Source organism: Pongo abelii, chromosome 20 (assembly GCF_028885655.2).
Source record: "Pongo abelii isolate AG06213 chromosome 20, NHGRI_mPonAbe1-v2.0_pri, whole genome shotgun sequence".
NCBI lineage: Eukaryota > Metazoa > Chordata > Mammalia > Primates > Hominidae > Pongo > Pongo abelii.
In genome coordinates this window covers 22,694,942-22,716,690 of record NC_072005.2, presented here as the reverse complement: position 1 = coordinate 22,716,690, position 21,749 = coordinate 22,694,942, and the positions used below count along the sequence as shown (strand labels likewise).

Here is a 21,749-nt window from a genome sequence, read left to right as displayed (position 1 = left end):
GTAATCTGGGGGTGTTTTGCTGAAAGATTTACCTTCATCATAGGTTCGATGATTTATGAGCAAAAGAAACCACGATATTACACTCAAATGCAGTTAAGAGAAAATTTTAATGATTAATGTAGCAAAAGAGTATAATGGTAAACTTAGCAAAGCCTAAAGTGGGAGAAAAGGAAAATATGTAGGTATATACGCATATATATTCACCAAATTTGGGAGGATACCTACATCCAGATCAAGCAGTGCTGGGAAGTTCCAGAAAAGCCATCTGGAGTTCCAGTTAGAAGAATCCCTGGGTAGTGCATCTACTCTACAGGTGAGACTTCAAGAGAGCAGTCGGAGGCTCCCAGCTTACATTATCGGGCCAGTAGCTGACATTGTCAGCTAGCATGCAAATGTGCAGCCTTTAAGGTTTAGTCAATAATGCTTAATCTTTTAGTTTGTATCTCTCAGGATGTTCTGAAACACAGAGAATTGGTCAGATTCCCAAGTTTTGAGAAGTTCTATAGCATACGCCCTGTCTTATTTGAAGTTTCTCATGACTGATGGGTGTTTACTCTCCATGTAGGTGCTTAGCCCACATGAGTTTATGTATTGGTCAGAAGCCTAGCATTGCTTCTGAAGCCTGAAGAAGACTAATACAATTTTAAATTCTTTAAATGAGGTGAGATATTCACCCCACTGATACAGGTATTTGCAGGCACACGATGGGCTTAAGACATTAAAGTTGAATCTGAGCTTCCGTAATAAAATAAAGTTCCAGCAAGGCCAATATAAGAAAAAAAGTGGAGCCTATAAGGGAAATAATAATTCTTGCTGACTTGATTCAAATTCTCTGGTTAAGTATGATAAGACTAAAACTTATTTTGCAAATGAGTTCGTCCTATGATTTGTCTTTAGTGAAAATGGGACTAAAGAGAGAAAAATTCTATGTCAGAATAAACTCTAGTACACCTGTAATTAGTTTCTGGTCTTACCTGATTTTTTTTTCAATTTTTATTATTTTTTACAGTTTGGACTAAATTCTAAAATGTCCCTGGCTACAAATCTCAAAAATGTTTTTTTCCTTTTTTTATTTCTTTTTTCATTTTTTTTTCTGATTTCAAATAACTAAAACATAAGTTGTGCTTTCTTAAAGCCCTGCAAACTGAAGCTAGACAAACTTAAACTTCAAAAAAAAAGAAAACAACTTATTTAAACATACAAACTACCTTTATACCTGCCTATTGATGTAAAGACTTCAGAGTAATATGACCTATATTGATTTTCCAAAATTATTCTTTTTTTTTTGTTTTTATTGTTTTTCTTTCTTCCTTTTCCTGCTTCTCTTTGAAGGATGTGAGACTTCACAACCTGCTAAAAATGATCTTTCATAATAATGTGGTACCTACCCTTCTCAGAATAAACTGTTCTAGCCATAAGAGATCAGGCAAAATCTGAAACCAATGACTTATTTTTTTCTAAAATGCTTTCCCTGAAAGATTTTAAAAAGAAAAGGGAAGAAATATGAAAGGAAAATGAATCTCTGGATCCCCAAATCACCAAGCCAAAAGGAAAAGCCAGTCTGGGAACTTGCCTCCCATTCTATTTCCAAATAAGATGACTACAAAGGTAAAAAGGCTACATACAACCCTCACAATTTGCCCACAAAAAAAGTCCCTGTGTACAAACGACAGACAGAACTCAAAAATTACCCCTCTGCTCACCTGAGACAAATGCATATCTGATTGCTTTCTTTGCCCCATTGTTTCACTAAGCCAGACTAACGCATAAGTGACTATCCCTGTAAATTGCATATTCAGGGAAAGGCTAATCAGAAACTAAAAAAAAAAGAAAAAAAAAAAACAAAAAACCAAACCAAACCAAAAAAAAACAGCCATTTGTCCTTTAGCTACCTATGACCTGGAAGCTACCACCTAGGTTCATGTTGTCCCACCTTTCTGGACAATGTACATGTTACATATATTGATTGATCACTCCTGTCTCCCTAAAATGTATAAAACCAAGCTGTGCCCCAACCACCTTGGTCACATGTTGTCAGGACCTCCTGAGGCTGTGTCACAGGTGTGTCCTTAACCATGGCAAAATAAACTTTCTAAATTGAGACCTGTCTCAGATACGTTGGAATTCACACTACTAATTACAGGGAGAATTTAAAATTCTTAACATAGAAACAAACAAAAGAACTAGTTAAACTGAGAAAAATTAATAAAAGTGTGCTCAAATTTACTGACAGAATTATGGGTAAATCTAACTGGATTATATCCGTTTTAAGTAAATAAGAAAAAAAAAAACATAATTACGAAGGAGGCTTTACCTTTGGGAAATCAAAAAGCCACTTTTGACCAGTTGTTTGATCCCCCACAGGTACACACCCCGGTCCCTAGCCACCTGCCAGGCCGTCCTGTCCCGGTACCCGGAGGGCGGGGTCCCTGCGGTCTGGGATTGGGGTTTGGGCTCTGGCCCCGCGCGGTGGCCTTGGATCGCGCCCGCCCTGCCGGGGCCCCCAGCTCGAGGGACCGAGCAGGTACCGGACGGGCTGGCAGCCAGCCACGCAGGGTGCTGTAGGAGTGGGTTGAGCCGGGTGTCGGGGGCTCGGATTCAGAGCCGTCTTTGCCGTGGGGCCGGCTGGAGCAGGCTTCTCGCTCTGGGAAATTTGCCCCTTCTGTCCCTGCCAGTGGCCGTCGTGGGCGGCCCCGCCTTGGAGCCCTGGCCACCGAGCCGCGCGGGACTGGAGAGCTGCGGGTGGGGAGGGACCAGCGGGAGGAGGAGGGGCGGCCCTGCAGGCGACGCGGGGACTAGAAAGGGCGCCTGGGTGGGAAAAGGCGCTGGCGGGTGATCGTCCCCCCACCAGGCCAGCCCGCGGGCTCTGCTGCCGCCCCTCCCCGAAATTCACGGCCAGAGAGGGCGCACTGGTGTGTGCGGCGCCTGGAGCCTCAGGGTCCCCATTCAAGTGCGAGGCACCAGCGGGGAGCCCGGCCCAGGGGCGTCCACAGTCTCGGCCCCAGACCCCAGGTCCTGGCCAGATTGGCCAGAGTCAGAGGCTGGAATCTGGAGGGCGGAGGTGAGGGTGTCAGCTAAGACCAGCCCCTGCCCGGCAGTAGCCAGCATAACGCGGTGACAGTCTCTGGAGGCCCCACTGCCTGTCAAGCCCGCTGGGCTCCTTAGATCCGTCTGCCCCTAGAAGTGCGCACCCAACGCCAGGCAGAGGGAGCGGGTGTGGGGCTGCTGGCGGTCAAGGTCCTCGAAGATGAGGACGGTCTTCTAGGAGGGGCCCGGGGGCCACAGAAGGGTAGGACAGTGTGCGCCGAGCCCACCTTGCAAAGACGCTCTGGCCCCCAAGGGGCGGCACTTTCGGCCTCCAACCAAGTCGCCGAGCGCTCCGAGTGCTGCCTGCCCGGCACCTGCGCTCCAGACTCCTGGCTGCCAAACAAAGAGGAAGCCCGCCCGCTGGGAACAGGCCACTCGCAGATTGGGCGACGGAAGCACAGACACCCCCACCCCCAGCCTGGCAGCCACACACAGGGAGGTCGTCACCAGATGAGTGAGGGGGGGCTTGAGGGAGGGCTGGTGGCCCCGCGGGCCTGAATTATTGACAAGTGAATGAGTTGGGAATGAAGTCACCTGGGGCCGGGAGGGAGGGAGAGAGGGGGTTGGAGGGCTGTGAATGCCTGGACCTCTGGGGCTCCAGGCTGCCAGTGGCCCGGCCAGGCTCCCGGTGTCCTCCTCCAACCTCAGTTTCCTCACTTGTCCCAGAGGACGAATATGGCAGGGCTGTTTTGATGATTAGGCCGGATAATCCTGGTAAACGTTTATTAGCCTGCCTGGTCTGGATATTATTTTTTCTGACTTTGTTAAGAAACTTTGCTGCCCAATGTCTGCTCTTGGAAAGTGGGCTGGGGAGGCAGGAAGGCAGGACTCTCACCCTTGGCTTCAGAGTCCCTTCCGCGTGCCCCCCCCGCAACCCCCTTAGGCTCAATGAAAGCACAAAGCTGGCAAAAGTCCCCTACCCAAGACAGCTGCAGAGTCTACAACCAGAAGATCTTGTTTTCTGACCCAAGGGCCTTTTCTTATCCGAAAATCGAAATCTCTTTGAGTGGTCAGCTTCAGACAGGAGTCTGAATTGTTTTTCTCAATTGAGAAAACAATTGGTTGACCCAAGACCTTTATGATGAAGTGTTGCTCTATCCCCATTCCACCCCTTTTCCTGCCCTAGTGCATTGGAGTCCTTAAATGTAGTGACCTGGAATTGGGAGCAAGGTTTCCCAGGCAGGGCATATTGCCTTCCTCAGCAGGCTGGCCTGACCTTGGCCTGATAAAAATCAGTCCTAGGGCAAAAGACCCAGGGCAGGGAGGCCTCTCACCGCCCCCCACTTTCACATGAGGCAGCCATTTAATGGGCTGTGGTGACCTCTCAGGGTCCCCTAGCCTGCAGGATGGAATTTTGACTTTTTGCCACAGTGGGGGAAACTGAGGCGCAAAGCCAGTGAGTGAAACAATTAGAAAGACTCTGTGACTGGGAAACACTCCCCAGGCCCAAAGTCCCTACAGGACTCAACCCCTTTGGGGTTGCACCAGTGGTTGGCATGTGCACCCTGGTTGTCATCTGTACCTTTCTGGGGGCGAGGGTGGGTGTGCTGGCAGGACAAGGTCTATGACCCATGGGGTAGAGAGACATTGTCCCCCCTTTCCCTGGCCTTGAGTAGAGCAAGAGTTCTGTTCTCTAATGTATGTAAGGACCAGTGCCTGTGTGAGTGGAGGTGGGACCCCTTTTTTCTTGATTAAATAAAACCCTTCCTGGGGCTGCTTAGGGGATTCTGGGGCTTGTGTACCTGACAGTTGGGTGTGGCATCTGGGTACTCAGCTTGTCTGTGCCTTGCTGTCACTTCTCCAGGGAGAGCCACACCCTTCTCTCTTAGTCCCCACACATGCCCAGTCCCTTATTTTTTCGCCTGGGATCCCCCTGCCTGAATCTCTCAACTCAGCCACAGGTCTCCCCAGGGACCCTGTAATCCCCAGCATGGTATTGCAGGAGGCAGTGACCCTGCTGCCAACCTCTGTCTGAAGTTGGGGTCCCTGGCCTCTGCCTCCACCTAGTGGACAGGGTGGGTGAACTGGTCAAGGATAGGTTCTTGGCCTAGCACAGGGCACTTCCCTGCACCTTGGGAGGCTCCAGTCATGGCTGGCCTGGGGGTTGCTCTGTGTTGTGTCTCAGATTCCAGGAGATAAGCAGATCCCAGGAGAGGAGCACATTCTGAAAGAGAATCTGAATTTTCTATCTCAGCTGAACCCTCGGCCCCTGCCCTTGAACACACATTCTGGTTTTCTCACTGAGTCCCTGCTTGCTCCTGCCCACCTGGCCATCCCAGGCAGGTGATTGGTGTTTCTGCCCCATATGTGCTTTGGCTGTGAGGGTCACTGGTGGGACACTATTGAGAAGGCACTGAAACTGTCCTCATTATCTGGGATGTCACATGAAGTTCTTGGTCTCAGAGCCAATGAAATCAAGGGTGCAGACACTCCAAAGGTGAGGTTAGAGCAGAATTTTAATAAGTGAAAGGAAGAAAGCTCTCCAGCACAGAGAGGACTCCCAGGAAAAAGGATTGCCATTTTAAAGTGAAAAGCCCAAGGGATTTTATAAATAAGCTGATCGGGAGAGGTGCTTCATTTACATAAGGTGCGACAAACCAGTCAGGACTAGGTGTGTCATTGTGTCCTTTGCATAAGGTGCAAACTTCTGACAGTCTCCACTCCAACTTTTTTTTTTTGAGACGGAGTTTTGCTCTTGTTGCCCAGATGGAGTGCAACGGGGCGATCTCAGCTCTCTGCTGCCTCCACCTCCCTGGTTCAAGCGATTCTCCTGCCTCAGCCTCCTGAGTAGCTGGGACTACAGGCACGTGCCACCACATCCTGCTAATTTTTTTGTACTTTTAGTAGAGACAGGGGTTCACCGTGTTAGCCAGGATGGTCTCAATCTCCTGACCTCATGATCCACCTGCCTCGGCCTCCCAAAGTGCTGGGATTACAGCCCTGAGCCACCGCACCCGAACAAGCCCTAACTCTTAAATGAGACCATAGGTCTTTTTATTTTAGCCCCAGTTCGGTTCATGGCATGTTTTTAATTTTGGGGGAATGCAACCTTTATTCCAGAAAATTCTTCCCCCACAGTAAGGATCACCAATGCCAGGGCACCTAGCACAGTGCCTTGCACATAGGGTGCATTCAATGTATATGGAACTGGGTTGATTCAGGAACAAAACCAATAGTAAAGTTGGTTCTGCAAAGAACAATAATTTCGTAATATTGGCAAGACTGAAAGGCCATGACTTAGGGACAAACATTTTTTCATTCATTTGAGAAATAATTTGCAACTAGGTCATCTAAAAGTGTTGGTTTACAGCAGAGGCATTTGAGCTTGGCTGCACTGTCATCACCTAGAGGTAATTAAACTAAACTGTTGCCCAGTTTCCACTCCAGGAATCCTGATTTAGTTGGGGTGTGGCAACTTGTGTTTGGGGGATTTTTAAAGACTCCCCCCACCAAGTGATTTTTACATGCAGACTTGGGTGAAAACAATTGGTTCAGGGTGAGGGATGCATTCACTGTGTGTGATTTCCACGCGTGCTTCTGAGATTTGTCCCATGGCTGCTTCTGACTTTGAAATCTTCAACAGCAGCTCTGCTATTTTAAAAATCAAAATACAGGCCAGGCGGGGTGGCTCACGCCTGTAATCCCAGCACTTTGGGAGGCCAAGGCAAGTGGATCACCTGAGGTCAGGAGTTTGAGACCAGCCTTGCAAACATGGCAAAACCCCATCTCTACTAAAAATAGAAAAATCAGCTGGGCATGGTGGTGCACGCCTGAATTCTCAGCTACTCGAGATGCTGAGACACCACAATGGCTTCAAGCCAGGAGGTTGAGGTGGCAGTGAGCCAAGATCACGCCACTGCCAGACTCTAAAAAAATAAAAAAAAAAGTAAGAAAGAAATGAAATGTCTTCCTAACAGATCTGTCTATAGTCACTTGATTTCAAGGTAAGAGGCTGGTTCACGCACAGTACTTTTAATCAGTGTTGAAAATCATAAATAGTCCACACATATCAAAAAGCGTTTTTATTTATTTATTTTTTCTGAGATGGAGTCTCACTCTGTTGCCCAGGCTGGAGTGCAGTGGCGCGATCTTGGCTCACTGCAACCTCCAGCTCCCTTGTTCAATTGATTCCCCTGCCTCAGCCTCCTGAGTAGCTGGGATTACAGGCACACACCACCACGCACATAATTTTTGTATTTTTAGTAGAGACGCGGTTTCACCATATTGGCCAGGATGGTCTCCATGTCCTGACCCCGTGATCCACCCGCCTCAGCCTCCCAAAGTGCTGGGATTACAGGTGTGAGCCACTGCGCCCGGCCAAAGTATTTTTATTTTTATTTCATTGAGACAGTCTCACTCTGTCATGCAGGCTGGAGTACAGTGGTACAATCTCAGCTCGCTGCGACCTCTGCCTCCCAGGTTCAAACCATTCTTCCGCCTCAGCCTCCCGAGTAGCTGGGATTACAGAGGCCCGCCACCACACCACGCTAATTTTTGTATTTTTAGTAGAGACGGAGTTTCACCATGTTGGGTAGGCTGATCTCGAACACCTAACCTCGTGATCCGCCCGCCTTGGCCTCCCAAAGTGCTGGAATTACAGGCGTGAGCCACCATGCCCCGTGTGTTTCTTGTTTTTAAAGTTTGGCTAATAGGAAATTTAAAATTCACATGTGGCTCACATTTTACTTAGAAGGATTGTGTCCTTTTAAAAATCTCAGGTTAGTTGGGCGCGGTGGCTCACGCCTGTAATCCCAGCACTTTGCGAGGCCAAAGCGGGCGGATCACCTGGGAGTTCAGCCTGGCCAACATGCTGAAACCTGGTCTCTAATAAAAATACAAAAAAATTAGCCGGGCATGGTGGCGCATGACTGTAATCCCTGCTACTCGGGAGGCTGAGGTAGGAAAATCACTGGAACCCGGGAGGCAGAGGTTACAGTGAGCCAAGATCGCGCCATTGCACTCCAGCCTGGGCGACAGAGCAAGACTCCATCTTAACACAAAACAAAACTATCTCACGCTGCCTGTTCAAAGGACCAGAGACAGGAAGGTTATAAAAGCCGAAATTCAGGCTAGGCGCGGTGGCTCACGCCTGTAATCCCAGCACTTTGGGAGGCCGAGGCGGGCGGATCACGAGGTCGGGAGATCGTAGACCACCCTGACCAACATGGTGAAAACCCCGTCTCTACTAAAAATACAAAAATTAGCAGGGCGTGGTGGCGCGCGCCTGTAATTTCAGCTACTCAGGAGGCTTAGGCAGAAGAATCGCTTGAACCCGAGAGGCGGAGGTTGCAGTGAGCTAAGGTCGCGCCACTGCACTCCAGCCTGGGCGACACAGCGAAATTCCGTCTCAAAAAAAAAAAAAAAAAAAAGCAGAAATTTAAAAATAATTGTTATTCTATTCTTTTCATGTGTGAGCAGCGATATAGTATATTATTTACAAATACATGAGACCTTATATACAAGGTTAAAGGCAAACACCCTCTGGGTGGGCTTAGCTCACCTCAGGGAGGAAGCCCTGCCTGAAAAGGCTGCACCTTCGGCTGTCACTCTTTCTTCATTCAGCCCAGCATTTGGTCACATCTTCTGTCACTCAGGGCGTGAGGGCGCGGGGTCTTAAACGTTATCCAGTCAGCGACGCTGGCCTGAGAACTGTCCAATCAGGCACGCGGGTGGAGCGGAAAGGGCGGCTTCCGGGATGTGGCGGGGTCTTTGTCTCTCGCTGCAGCGGGAGTTCCTGGTCTCGTCTTTGAGGTTCTGTGTCCTTTGCTGGTAGAGGCCTAGCCTCTGTGGCCCTGTGACCTGCAGGTATTGGGAATCCACAGCTAAGATGCCAGGACCCCGTGGAAGCCTAGAAATGGTGAGAGTGCCGGGTGCAACATCCCTAGAGAGGAGAAGGGGCTGGTTGGAACCGGTGGGAAGAGGCTGTGGCGGGACTCAGGCCTCCCCGCAGTCAGCTCCACAACCCGTGCCCCGAGTTCTCCTTGCCTAGCTCGGCCTCAGTCCCCTTCAGCGATAAGATGGCGGCTGCGCTGACAGCCAGGCTCCGGGCGTCCTGTCTCTTCCCTGCCCAGTGACTGTGCCCTGACCTGGAGCCCTCTCTGGGCAGCTCTGCACCCGCAGTGCCGCGTCTCTCCCGGATTGTGCAGGGACCACGGGAGGGTCGTCGGGGGAGAATCCTGACTCGGGGTGCTGGGGGTGAGGGTTCATGAATGGAAAGAGCTTTTGTTTGGTTTATGGGTTTCCTAGTTCCTCTTTTCGCCTATTAAAAATGTATGGGAATTATCGCGAAAATACTTACGAATTTAAACAAGGAGCGGTTCAAAAATTGTAGAGCTCCCAGCTATGGGTTGTAGTTTGTGAGCCGTGAAAAGATCTTGAAGGAAAGATGCATGATGAAAATACCCAAATTCAGTAATAGGTCAGGTACATTTACGTAGTTTCTTAATTTTCACCTTGAGCCTACAAATTTCCTGGTTGTGTAATCAGAGCTTACTTGGCAGTTTATCGTTTTTTAAGCCTGAATTTTGTTTCCCCCAATGTAGTAATTTCTATACAAAAAAAAATGCATTTGAGTTAGATTTTTTAAAATCAGGAATCCAGGGATTGGAGCCACCTCAGTCTGTTTGCCGCCACATGGGACTGATTTTCCCTTGCATGTTTCACATGGGTCCCAAGCAGGGTCTCAAGGCAACCCCCCACACCCCATTTCTCCAGCCTAACTCTGGCTTGCAGTAAAATACTGAATTTTCGGTTTCTTCTGAAAATCTCAAATGCCAACTTCCTCTCCCTAATTTACATTATTATTTATTTTTTAGTGTACATTTTATATACCGTATTTTAATCATTTTTTGACAAAGCATTAGATGGCATATTGAAAAAGATGTTTTCTCATTTGAAGGACCTAAATTTGTAGCAAATTCTGTGGCAGTTTTAAAAAGTTAAGCTGCTATAGTAAGTTACTGGGCATTCTCAGTATTTGAATATGGAACATATGCACCGGGGAAGGAAATAGTATTGCACTTTATAAACACTGTATTGTAAGTGGAAAATGCAATGTCTTAAATAAAACTATTTAAAATTGAAAAAAAAAAAGAAAAAGAAAAAGAATGTTTTCTGTTTGTAAATATTTCCTATGAGAAGAAAGCAAAGAATAATCCCCTGATAGTGAATTGTAAAAAGTCTCTGTGCTTCTTTTTCTTTTGTCTTCCCTAGGCACAAAGGTCTTATGATAATGTTTTAGTGTCAAGATGTTTTTATTTTGCAAACGTTATGGGGTGATTTGTCCTCAGCAACCCTGTCGTTTTTTCTTGGTCCTGGGTTTTAGTACTGTCTCTGAATAAACCAAGATAACTGCTGTGGCTATGTCTGCTAGAGTATCTAGTGAATATCAGCTCCTAAATCGTTTTCTTTCATAGGACAACCTGAGGTAGGGAGTACAGCCTCCCCAGTGGATACCCTGGGGAAAAGATGGAATCTCTTGGTGTACTCTTCCTTTGAAAAGCTAACCCCTTGAGACATTAAAATTGTCTTCACCCAACCCAGCTTCCATTTCTTGGAGACAGATTGCTGGTCCACCAATCACATGCTGATATTGAGGGGAAAACAGAAATAATTTCTGCCCCCTAAAATGCTCTAAGGTTTGTGAAAGAAAAAATAGTATCCCCAAAGACAAAGAAAAAAACCTGACTTCAGTGAGATGGTACAAAAACTTGCAAAGTAAAATACACTTGGGGCACTCACTTGAGCATAGTGCACTGTCTCCTAAGAGAGTGGTCACTGAGCACTTAAGTGAGCAGGTTGGAGTGGGAGAATCTTTCAAGTAGATTGGATGATCTGAATTGACACATGAGTCAGACACATCTGTTTTCTTTCTTTTTTTCTTTTTGAGACGGAGTCTAGCTCTGTCACCCAGGCTGGAGTGCAGTGGCGCGATCTTGGCCCACTGCAACCTCCGTCTCCCACGTTCAAGTGATTCTCCTGCCTCAGTCTCCCAAGTAGCTGGGACTACAGGCATGCACCACCACACCCGGCTAATTTTTTTTTTTGGTATTTTTAGTGGAGACGGGTTTCACCATGTTGGCCTGGTTGGTCTCGAACTCCTGACCTGGTGATCTGCCTGCCTCGTTCTCCCAAAGTGCTGGGACTACAGGCTGAGCCACCGTGCCCAGCCTACACATCTGTTTTCTAATCAGCGCTGCCACTCCCTGGGTTTTTCACCTTGAAAAGATTTGTTCGCTTATATTGACTTTAGTTTTTTAACTGTAAATTCCATTTTATTAGTAGAGTTTAAAAGGTAAGAAAATACTTATAGTATTTTCATACGGCATAAAAGTTGTGATCAGAAAAAAATTATGTATTCCATTTGTTAAAAATTATTGTTTATCTTTTCTTTTCCAAAGTGAGTTTAGGAATTTTTTCAGGTGTGATTTTATGACTGGGTAATTTCAAGCAGAATTCCAAGGCTTTGCTTTTAAAATGCTACCAAGAAAAACAATACGGAAAATCTCTCCTGCATTTTGGCTGTAGAAAATGAATACGTTCCAGTCAGGTGTGGTAGCTCATGCCTGTAATCCTAGCACTTTGGGAGGCCGAGGCCGGTGGATCACCTGAGGTTGGGAGTTCAAGACCAGCCTGGCTAACGTGGTGAAACCCCATCTCTACTAAAAATACAAAAATTAGCTGGACGTGGTGGTGGGCGTCTATAATACCAGCTACTGAGGAGGCTGAGGCAGGAGAATCGCTTGAACCCAGGTAGCGGAGGTTGTGGTGAGCCAAGATCATGCCACTTCATTCCAGCCTGGGTGAAAGAGCAAAACTCCGTCTTAAAAAAACAAAAAACAGAATACATTCCCACAAGAAAATTTGATAGATAATTGGTGAGTTACGTTACATAGATTCGTAAAATATCACTTCCTTTTATTGCAGGGTAAATTTGTGACAATGAATATCTCTGTTCTGTATCCTGTTATCTTCTGAGTTTCATGCTTAATTTTATGAGATAAAACTTGGTACCTCCTAGAAATGGTCCCATATGACTAATTGTGTACTACATGATTTTTAATGTAAATAGTACAATAAGACATGTATTGTCTGAAAGGAATTGATACTTTTGCTTTTCTCATTGAGGTATAAAATTAAAGCGCCTTATAATTTCATCCCCTTATGTGAACATTGTGTTTGAGTAATGTTACTGAATTTTTCACACACGTAGTTTTGAAAACCAAGTTAATAACTCTGATAATGGAAATCAAAGCATGAGCCTAGTGACTCCAAGCTAAGGCTAATTAACATTGAGCCTGCAAAAGAAGGTTATTAACGGCCCAATTAGTTTTTTTCTGAAGAAACTCTCTCGCAGATGTCCCAGCCTGCTCACCCCAGCCATGGAAGAAACCTTTATAGTGAGAGAAGCTACAGAGCCCTGGAAAACTGGGGACCCACAGACAGATGCGGTTAAGGTTAAGAAGGAAAAGAACTGGCAGGATTCTTGTGAAGATGAAGTTATTGTTTTGAAGCAGTTTCTAGACTATTTAAAATAAACCAAAGTTAGATTAATGTAAAAATTAAATTCCAAAGGAGTATTGTAACAGAAGGAAATATCTACTATCAGATCTTTAAAAATTGCAAGTTCAGGCAGACAAGGAAGGAACAAACAAGATTAGAACGAAGGTGGGAGGGAAATGGCAAATGGAGGGTGAAAAAGTTAGATTCTAGATTGATGTTTTACCCTGAAGTCAGCATGTCCTTAGGAAGGACATAAAATGGGGTTGTATTTTGACTCAGATTGAGTGTAGCCGAATGTTAAGGAGCCTGTGGGGAGGAAATAAACTTAAGTGAAGTTTGATTAAAAAGTATTTTATTTTGACCACTGAAGAAAAATTCAGCTTTTTTTTTTTTTTTTTTTTTGGAGACAGAGTCTCACTCTGTCCCCCAGGCTGCAGTGCAGTGGTGCGATCACTCACTGCAACCTCCGCGTCTTGGGTTCAAGCGATTCTCCTGCCTCAGCTTCCCAAGAAGGTGGGATTACAGGCACCTACCAAAATGCCTGGCTAATTTTTTTTGTGTTTTTAGTAGAGGCGGGGTTTCACCATGTTGGCCAGGCTGCTCTCGAACTCCTGACCTCAGGTGATCCACCCGCCTCAGCCTCCCAAAGTGCTGGAATTACAGGCGTGAGCCACCGCTCCTGGCCAGCTGATTTTTTAAAATGAGAAGAAGAAGAAAATGTGCAGAGTCTTTGTCTGGTTATGTGATAGGTAAGAAAAAAGAGCACCCACTAAGTCATAATGGAAAGCATGTTTCTTTCCATAAACTGTTTCTGGAGAACACAAAGGATAGATAATTTTATTAATCACAGCTATTTACCAGGATTATCTGTGTGCTTCATCTTTCCCCATTTTTTTCTTTGTCTTATACGTTTCTTACGTTTGACTTTTTTGGGGTTTATATTTTTTATAAGCTGGTAAATGTAACTACAGTGTTTTGCTGAGTTCTGTGAGGAGTAGCTCTATCAAATTATGAAACTTGAGGGAGGTTACAGGAGTCCATAATTTTTAAACAGTAGCTCAGAAGCATAGATGGGCCTGTGGGGTTTGTGACTGGCATCTGCAATTAGGACAATATTGTGAAAATGAGCCATGAATCAGGGTCTATGCTGACTCTGGGTGGTGTCAGAATTCAAATTCAAATGTTAGACAATGAGTTGGTGTTGGAGAATGTCTTGATGTTCAGCAAACTCTACAGATTTGGTACAAGAAAAAAGATACCACAGAGGCCTGGCCTGGAATAAAACTCTGGGTGTCTGGGAATGGGAAGCTCTGCTCTCCTGTACACAGGCTGTCACACTGCCCATTGTCCTGTGATTCCAGGTCTCCCAGGATGAGAGAGGATCCAAACTTAGAGGAAAGAAACTCTGACAGCAGACCCCCTTTTCCCACAGCTGTCACCACAGGATTCCCACTCACTCACAAGCATATCCACTAGATACTAATGTGTCCAGAGCTCTCCCAGGACTAGGCACCACGCTGAGAAATTTTACAACAGCATTTTTGATTCTAGTGTTTCCTGGCAAAAACCTACAAAAGTGTCTACAAGTCTCCTGGCATATCCCAACCCCCAGACACTGAATCTGCAACAGCAAACTGTTTTCCCCACCAACTGAGGGTTCTGGACAACCTGTTCATAATCTCATCTGCCTGCATAAACACAAAAATCCATCAGAATATACCTCTACCTGAGCCGCTATCTGTAGCACAAACCAGTTCTTCCACCTACATTGCACTGTTTCCCACTCATAGATTTTTATTCTTTTCACTTTTATTTTTGGTTCAGGGGTACACATGCAGGTTTGTTATACAGCTAAATTTGTGTCATGGGGGTTTGGTGTGCAGATTATTTTGTCACTGAGGTACTAAGCATAGCACCAAACAGGTACTTTTTCTGATCCTCTTTGTCCTCCCATTCTCCAACCTCAACTAAGCCTCAGTGTCTGTTGTTCCCTCTTTGTTTTTATGTGTTCTTATTATTCAGCTCTTACTTAATTTTTTTTTTTTTTTGGGGATGGAGTTTTGCTCTTACTGCCCAGGCTGGAGTGCGATGGCGCGATCTTGGCTCACCGCAACCTCCGCTTCCTAGGTTCAAGTAATTCTTCTGCCTCAGCCTCCTGAGTAGCTGGAATTACAGGCATGTGCCACCACGCCTGGCTAATTTTGTATTTTTAATAGAGATGGGGTTTCTCCATGTTGGTCAGGCTGCTCTCGAACTCCTGACCTCAGGTGATCTTCCCGCCTTGGCTTCCCAAAGTGTTGGGATTACAGGCGTGAGCCACTGCGCCCAGCCTCAGCTATTACTTAGAAATAACATGCATTTGGTTTGCTGCTGCTGTGTTAGTTTTCTAAGAGTAATGGTCTCCAGCTTAATCCATGTTGCTTCAAAGGACACGATCTTGTGTGTGTGTGTGTGTGTGTGTGTGTGTGTGTGTGTGTGTGTGTGTTTGTTTTAATGGCCAAACAGTATTTTATGATATTTATGTGCCATATTTTATTTATTTGAGATGGAGCTTCTCTCTTGTCGCCCAGGCTAGAGTGCAATGGTGCGATCTTGGCTCACTGCAACCTTTGCCTCTTGGGTTCAAGTGATTCTCCTGCCTCAGCCTCCAAGTAGCTGGGATTACAGGCGCACGCCACCACGCCTGGCTAATTTTTGTATTTTTAGTAGAGACAGGGTCTTGAACTCCTGACCTCAAGTGATCCACCCACCTCGGCCTCCCAAAGTGCTGGGATTACAGGCATGAGCCACTGTACCTGGACCCCATACTTTTTTTTTTTTTTTTGAGACAGAGTCTTGCTCTGTTGCCCAGGCTGGAGTGCAGTGGCGCGATCTCGGCTACTGCAAGTTCTGCCTCCCGGGTTCACGCCATTCTCCTGCCTCAGCCTCCCCAGTAGCTGGGACTACAGATGCCTGCCACCACACCCGGCTAATTTTTTGTATTTTTCATAGAGATGGGGTTTCACCGTGTTAGTGAGGATGGTCTCGATCTCCTGACCTCATGATCCGCCCGCCTTGGCCTTCCAAAGTGCTGGGGTTACAGGTGTGAGCCACCACGCCCAGCCCATACTTTATTTTTATTAAATTTTTTGTTTTGTTTTGTTTTTTTGGGACGGAGTCTTGCTCTGTTGCCCACGCTGGAGTGCAGTGGCACGGTTTTGGCTCACTGCAACTTCCGCCTCCCGGGTTGAAGCTATTCTCCTGCCTCAGCCTCCCGAGTAGCTGGGATTACAGGCACCTGCCACCACACCCAGCTAATTCTGTGTGTGTGTGTGTGTGGTTTCTTTTTTTTAAGTAGAAACGGGGTTTCACCATGTTGGTCAGGCTGGTCTCGAACTCCTGACCTTGTGATCCGCCTGTCTTGGCCTACCAAAGTGCTGGGATTACAGGCGTAAGCCACTGTGCCTGGCCTAAGCCTTTTATTTTATTTTCTTTTTGAAGACAGGTTCTCACTCTGTTGTCCATACTGGAGTGCAGTAGCATGATCTCAGCTCACTGCAGCCTCAGCCTCCCAGGCTCAAGCAATCTTCTTTTACTTTAGCCCCCCACATAGCTGAGACTGCAGGCACACACCACCAGACCTGGGCTAATTTTTTTTTTTTTTTTTTTTTTTTTTTTTTTGTATTTTTTGTAGAGATGGGGTCTTGCCATGTTCCACTGGGTGGCCTCAAACTTTTGAGCTCAGGCAATTTACCTGCCTCGGCCTCCCAAAGTGCTGAGATTACATGTGTGAGCCACCATGGCCAGCCATACCATATTTTCTTTATCCAGTATACAATTGAGAAGCATTTAGGTTGATTCCATGTCTTTGCTATTGTGAATAGTACTGTAATGAACATGCATATGTCTTTATAATAGAATAATTTGTATTTTACTGGGTATATGCCTGATTATGAGGTTGCTGGGTCAAAAGGTAATTCTGTTTTAGTTCTGTGAGGAATCGTCACACTGCTTTTTATAATGAACTAATTTACACTCCCACTGGTATAAGCATTCCTGTAACCTTGCCAGCATCTGTTATCTTTTGACTAATACTAGTCATTCTCACTGGTGTGAGATGATATTTCATTACGGTTTTTCTTTGAATTTCTGTAATGATTAGTGATGAGCATTTTTTATATGCTTGTTAGCCACATGTATGTCTTCTTTGAAAAAAACATCTTTTTCATGTTTTTTGTCTACCATTTAGTGAGGTCTTTTTTTTTTTTCTCTAAACTTGTTTAAGTTTCTTATAAATTATGGGTATTGGACCTTTGTCAAAAGCATAGTTTGCAAATATTTTCTTTTATTCTGTGTGTTGTTTGTTTACTGTGTTGATGGTTTCCTTTGCTGTAAAGAAGCTTTTTAGCTTAATTAGGTTCCATTTGTCAATTAGTGCTTTTGTTGCAATTGCTTCTGGTATCTTTATTTTAAAATTTTTGTCAGCTTCTATGTCTAGAATGGTATTTCATGGATGTTTTTAAATATATAATTTGAAGTTTTACATTTAAATCTTTAATTTAATTTATCTTTAGTTGATTTTTGTATATGGTGTAATGGAAGGGTCCAGTTTCAATCTTCTACATAGTGCTAGCTAGTTATTCCAGTATCATTTGTTAAACAGGGAATTCTTTCCAGATTCCTCTTGTTAGCTTTGCCAAAGACCAGATGGTTGTAGGTGTGTGGTATTATTATGGGCTGTTTATTCTGTTGTATTGGTCTATGAGTTTGTTTTTGTACCAGTACCATGTTGCTTTGTTTACTGCTGTCAGCGATTCTCCTGCCTCAGCCTCCTGAGTAGTTGAGATTACAGGCATGTGCCACCACCCCGGCTAATTTTGTGTTTTTAGTAGAGACGCGGTTTCTCCATGTTGGTCAGGCTGGTCTTGAACTCCCAACCTCAGGTGATCCGCCTGCCTCGGCCTCCCAAAGTGCTGGGATTAAAGGTGTAAGCCATCGCGCCTGGCCCATCTCTGACCTCTTCAAGCAGTGTTTTCACAGTGTTGTCATAAAGATCTTTCACCTCCCTGGTTAGCTATAGTCCTAGATATTTTATTCTTTTTGTAGTGATTGTGAATTGGATTCCATTTTTGATTTGGCTTTTGGCATGCATGTTTTTGATTTACAGGGATGCTACTAATTTTTGTACATTTATTTTGTATTCTGAAATTTTACTGAAGTTTTTTGTCAGTTTGAAAAACTTTTCTGCCGAGATTATAGGGGTTTTCAGATACAGCATTATGTCATCTGTAAACAGAAATAGGTTTTGACATCCTCTCTTCCTGTTTGTATGCCTTTTATTTTTTTATCTTGCCTAATTGCTCTGGCCAGGACTTCCAGTTTTATGTTGAATAGGAGTGTTGAGAGGAGGCATCCTTGTCTTGTGCCAGTTTTCAAAGAAAAATGATTCCAGGTTATGTGTGTTCAGTATGTTGGCTGTGGGTTTGTGATGGATAACTCATTATTATTATTATTATTATTTATTTATTTATTTATTTATTTATTTTTTTGAGACGGAGTCTCGCTCTGTCACCCAGGCTGGAGTGCAGTGGTGCGATTTCGGCTCACTGCAAGCTCCCCCTCCTGGGTTCACGCCATTTTCCTGCCTCAGCCTCCCGGGTAGCTGGGATTATAGGCAGCCGCCACCACGCCTGGCTAATTTTTTTGTGTTTTTAGTAGAGACGAGGTTTCACCATGTTAGCCAGGATAGTCTGGATCTCCTGACCTCGTGATACTCCCGCCTCGGCCTCCCAAAGTGCTGGGATTACAGGCGTGAGCCAACGCGCCCGGCCGATAACTCATTATTTTGAAGTATGCACCTTCCATGCCTAGTTTGTTGAGGCTTTTTAACATAAAAATGTTAAATTTTATTGAAAGCCTTTTCTGCATCTGTTGACATAATTTTGTGCTTTCTGTCTTTAGTTCAGTTTATGTGATGAATCACATTTTTAATTCACCTGTGATTTTTCTTTTTTCTTTTTTTTTTCTTTGAGATGGACTCTCGTTCTGTTGCCCAGGCTGGAGTGCAATGGCACCATCTCAGCTCACTGCAACCTCCGCCTCCCGGGTTCAAGTGATTTTCCTGCCTCAGCCTCCCAAGCAGCTACAGGTGCCAGCTACCACTCCCAGCTAATTATTGTATTTTTAGTAGAGATGGGGTTTCACCATGTTGGCCAGGCTGGTCTTGAACTCCTGACCTCAGGTGATCTACCCGCCTCGTCCTCCCAAAGTGCTGGGATTATAGGTGTGAGCCACCGTGCCCCACCTCGTGTATGTTGAATTAACCTTCCATCCCAGAAATAAACCCTACTTGATCATAGTCGGTTAGGTTTTTGATGTCCTGCCCAATTTGGTTTGCCAATATTTTGTTGAGAATTTATCTTTTTTTTTTTTTTTTAAGATTTTACTCCTGCAATTCTTGATCTTTTGTATAGTTTTTCATGTGAAAATCTCCTTCCGTTCAGAAGTGATTTTGGTCATTTCTTGTCTTCTGCTAGCTTAGGGGTTGATTGGCTCTTGCTTCTCTCAGTCTCTTATTTATGTCAGGTTGTTAAACTGAAGTCTAACTTTTCAATGTGAGCATTTCATGCCATAAATTTTTCTCCTAACACTGCCTTAGCTGTGTTGCAAAAATTCAGGTATGTTGTATCTTTGTTCTCATTTTTTTCAAAGAACTTCTTGGTTCTTGCCTTAATTTCATTATTTACTCAAAAGTAATTCAAGTGCAGGTTGTTTAATTTCCATGTAATTGTATGATTCAAGTGATTTTCTTTGTATTGAATTACTTTTATCAAGCTGTGGCCTCTGTGTGTGGTTCATATAATTTTGGAATTTTTAAATTCGTTGAGGATTGTTTTGCTTCTGACTGTGTGGTCAGTTTTAGAGTATGTGCCACGTAATGATGAGAAGACTGTATACTATGTTCTTCTTAGATGGAGAGTTCTGTAGAAATCTATTAGGACTGTTTAGTCAGGTGTTGAGTTTAGGTCTTAATATCTTTGTTAATTTTCTGCCTCAATAATGTGTCTATTAGTGCCCATGGGTGTTGTAGTTTCTCACTATTATTGTGTCAGTATCTTATTCTCTTCATAGGTCTCTAACAACTTGATTTATTTGTGTGTACCCATCAATTTATTATAACACCTTTCTCTCTTCTGCTTTTTTACCATAAACATTCTTTCAAGTTCACAATTCAGATGTCCAAGAGTTCAAGAACATGTCCAGTGACCTGGTTGTTTTAGGAGAAAATGCAAATTAAAAATAAGAGGATTTATTCACATATGTGAAAATAAAGGAGGATATTCTGTTTATCTCTGTTTTATTAAAGCATTTAGATTATACGTAGATATTTTTCTCTGCTTTTTTGAAATATATGTAAATTATATTAACAGCTAAATAAACCTTTTGTCATTCTTTTTGACTCAGGATTGTCTTTATTTGTAACCTGAGATTCATTGCTTTGTTTTTGCTTTGGCAAAGGTTTATTTTTTTAATTTTCGGTCATTAAAAGTACGCACAGATTTGTTCCGAGTAAAGCTCATTTTAAGAGCACATGAAAGTTGGACACAAAGGTAGAATTAAATTTAGCAATACAGAATGATAAAGACTAAAAGATACAGAGTAAGTTCCTTTGACAGAAACTTGATTATCCAAGGTAATTATTTGCAGGCTGAAGTACTTACAATGCAAAAGCAAGGGCTGGGCGCGGTGGCTCACACCTATAATCCCAGCGCTTTGGGAGTCTGAGATGGGCAGATCGTTTGAGGTCAGGAGTTGGAGACCAGTCTGACCAACATGGTGAGATCCTGGCTCTACAAAAAATACAAAAAAAAAAAAAAAAAATATTAGCCAGGCATGGTGGCGCATGCCTGTAGTTCCAGCTACTTGGGAGGCTGAGGCAGAAGAACAGCTTGAACCTGGGAGGCAGAGGTTGCAGTAAGTGCAGATCTCACCACTGCACTCTAGCCTGGGCAACAGAGCGAGACTCAATAAGTAAATAAATAAAAATAAATGCAGACTCAGTCAGATATTGCTGCTTTCTGTTTTCTGTGTAAACTTTAAAAAGCCAACAAAGATTATGATACTTTAAGATGGAGATTGGTTGTCTTCATTTGTTCCAGAAGTAATTGTGTTGTGACAAGAGTGCCAAGTGTAAGAGACTCTGTGCTGTGCCTGCTTTCTCTAACTAATGCTAATAATGAGCCTAGGGGGAGCAACATCAGCCTTGACAGGGGACTTATTTAAAACACCCACTCATGGACCCTTTCCATACCTGCAGAATCACATTACATAGAGTGAGACCAACATTACCAAGTGATTTATAAGCTCATTAAAGCTTGAGAGGCAGTGCTTAGTTAATGTGCAGGTTTATTACATAGGTATATATGTGGTACGGTGGTTTGTAGCACGTATTGACCCTTCTGGGTGCCCTCCCCTTGCCCCCCACTTCACAACAGGCCCTGGTGTGTGTTATTCCCCTCCCTGTGTCCATGTGTTCTCATTGTTCAACTACCACTTATGAGTGAGAACGTGCAGTTTTTGGTTTTCTATCCCTGTGTTAGTTTGCTGAGGATGATGACTTCCAGCTTAATCCATGTTCCTGCAAAGGACGTGATCTCATTTCTTTGTATGGCTGCATAGTATTCCATGGTTTGTATATACCATATTTTGTCAAGTCTGTCATTGATGGGCATTTGGGTTGGTTCCATGTCTTTGCCATTGTAATTAGTGCTGCAATAAACATACGTGTGCATGTGTCTTTATAGCAGAATGATTTATATTTCTTTGAGTATATACCCAGTAATGGGATTGCTGGGTCAAACGATATTTCTGGTTCTAGATCCTTGAGGAATCACCACACTGTCTTCCACGATGGTTGAACTAATACATTCTCACTAACAGTGTAAAAGCGTTTCTGTTTTTTCGCAGCCTCACCAGCATCTATTGTTTCTGGCTTTTTAATAATCACCATTCTGACCGGTGTGAGATGGTGTCTCATTGTGGTTTTGATTTATATTTCTCTAATGATCAGTGGTATTGAGCATCTTTTCATATATTTGTTGGCTGCATAAATGCCTTCTTCTGAGAAGTGTTTGTTCATCTTTTGCCCACTTTTTTTTTTTTTTTTTTTTTTTTTTTTTTTT

The 21,749-nt window shown here is 44.2% G+C and overlaps 1 protein-coding gene and 1 long non-coding RNA gene across 2 annotated transcripts in view; one reads left to right on the top strand and one right to left on the bottom strand.

Moving 5' to 3' along the window:
- Positions 1 to 8,769: 8,769 nt before the first annotated feature.
- The window catches only part of LOC100445047 (zinc finger protein 98), a 33,703-nt gene continuing 20,723 nt past the window's right edge, over positions 8,770 to 21,749 (top strand). The window contains exon 1 of the mRNA XM_024237295.3: positions 8,770 to 8,944. Coding sequence (XP_024093063.2) covers positions 8,915 to 8,944 — 30 coding nt within the window. The 5' untranslated portion in view covers positions 8,770 to 8,914. The remainder of the gene's footprint in view (positions 8,945 to 21,749) is intronic.
- Positions 18,371 to 21,749, bottom strand: part of LOC129051925 (uncharacterized) — a 62,774-nt gene continuing 59,395 nt past the window's right edge. The window contains exons 3-4 of the long non-coding RNA XR_008516490.2: positions 20,289 to 20,417; positions 18,371 to 19,834 (exon numbers count right to left, since the gene is read on the bottom strand). This is a non-coding gene — a long non-coding RNA (uncharacterized LOC129051925). The remainder of the gene's footprint in view (positions 19,835 to 20,288; positions 20,418 to 21,749) is intronic.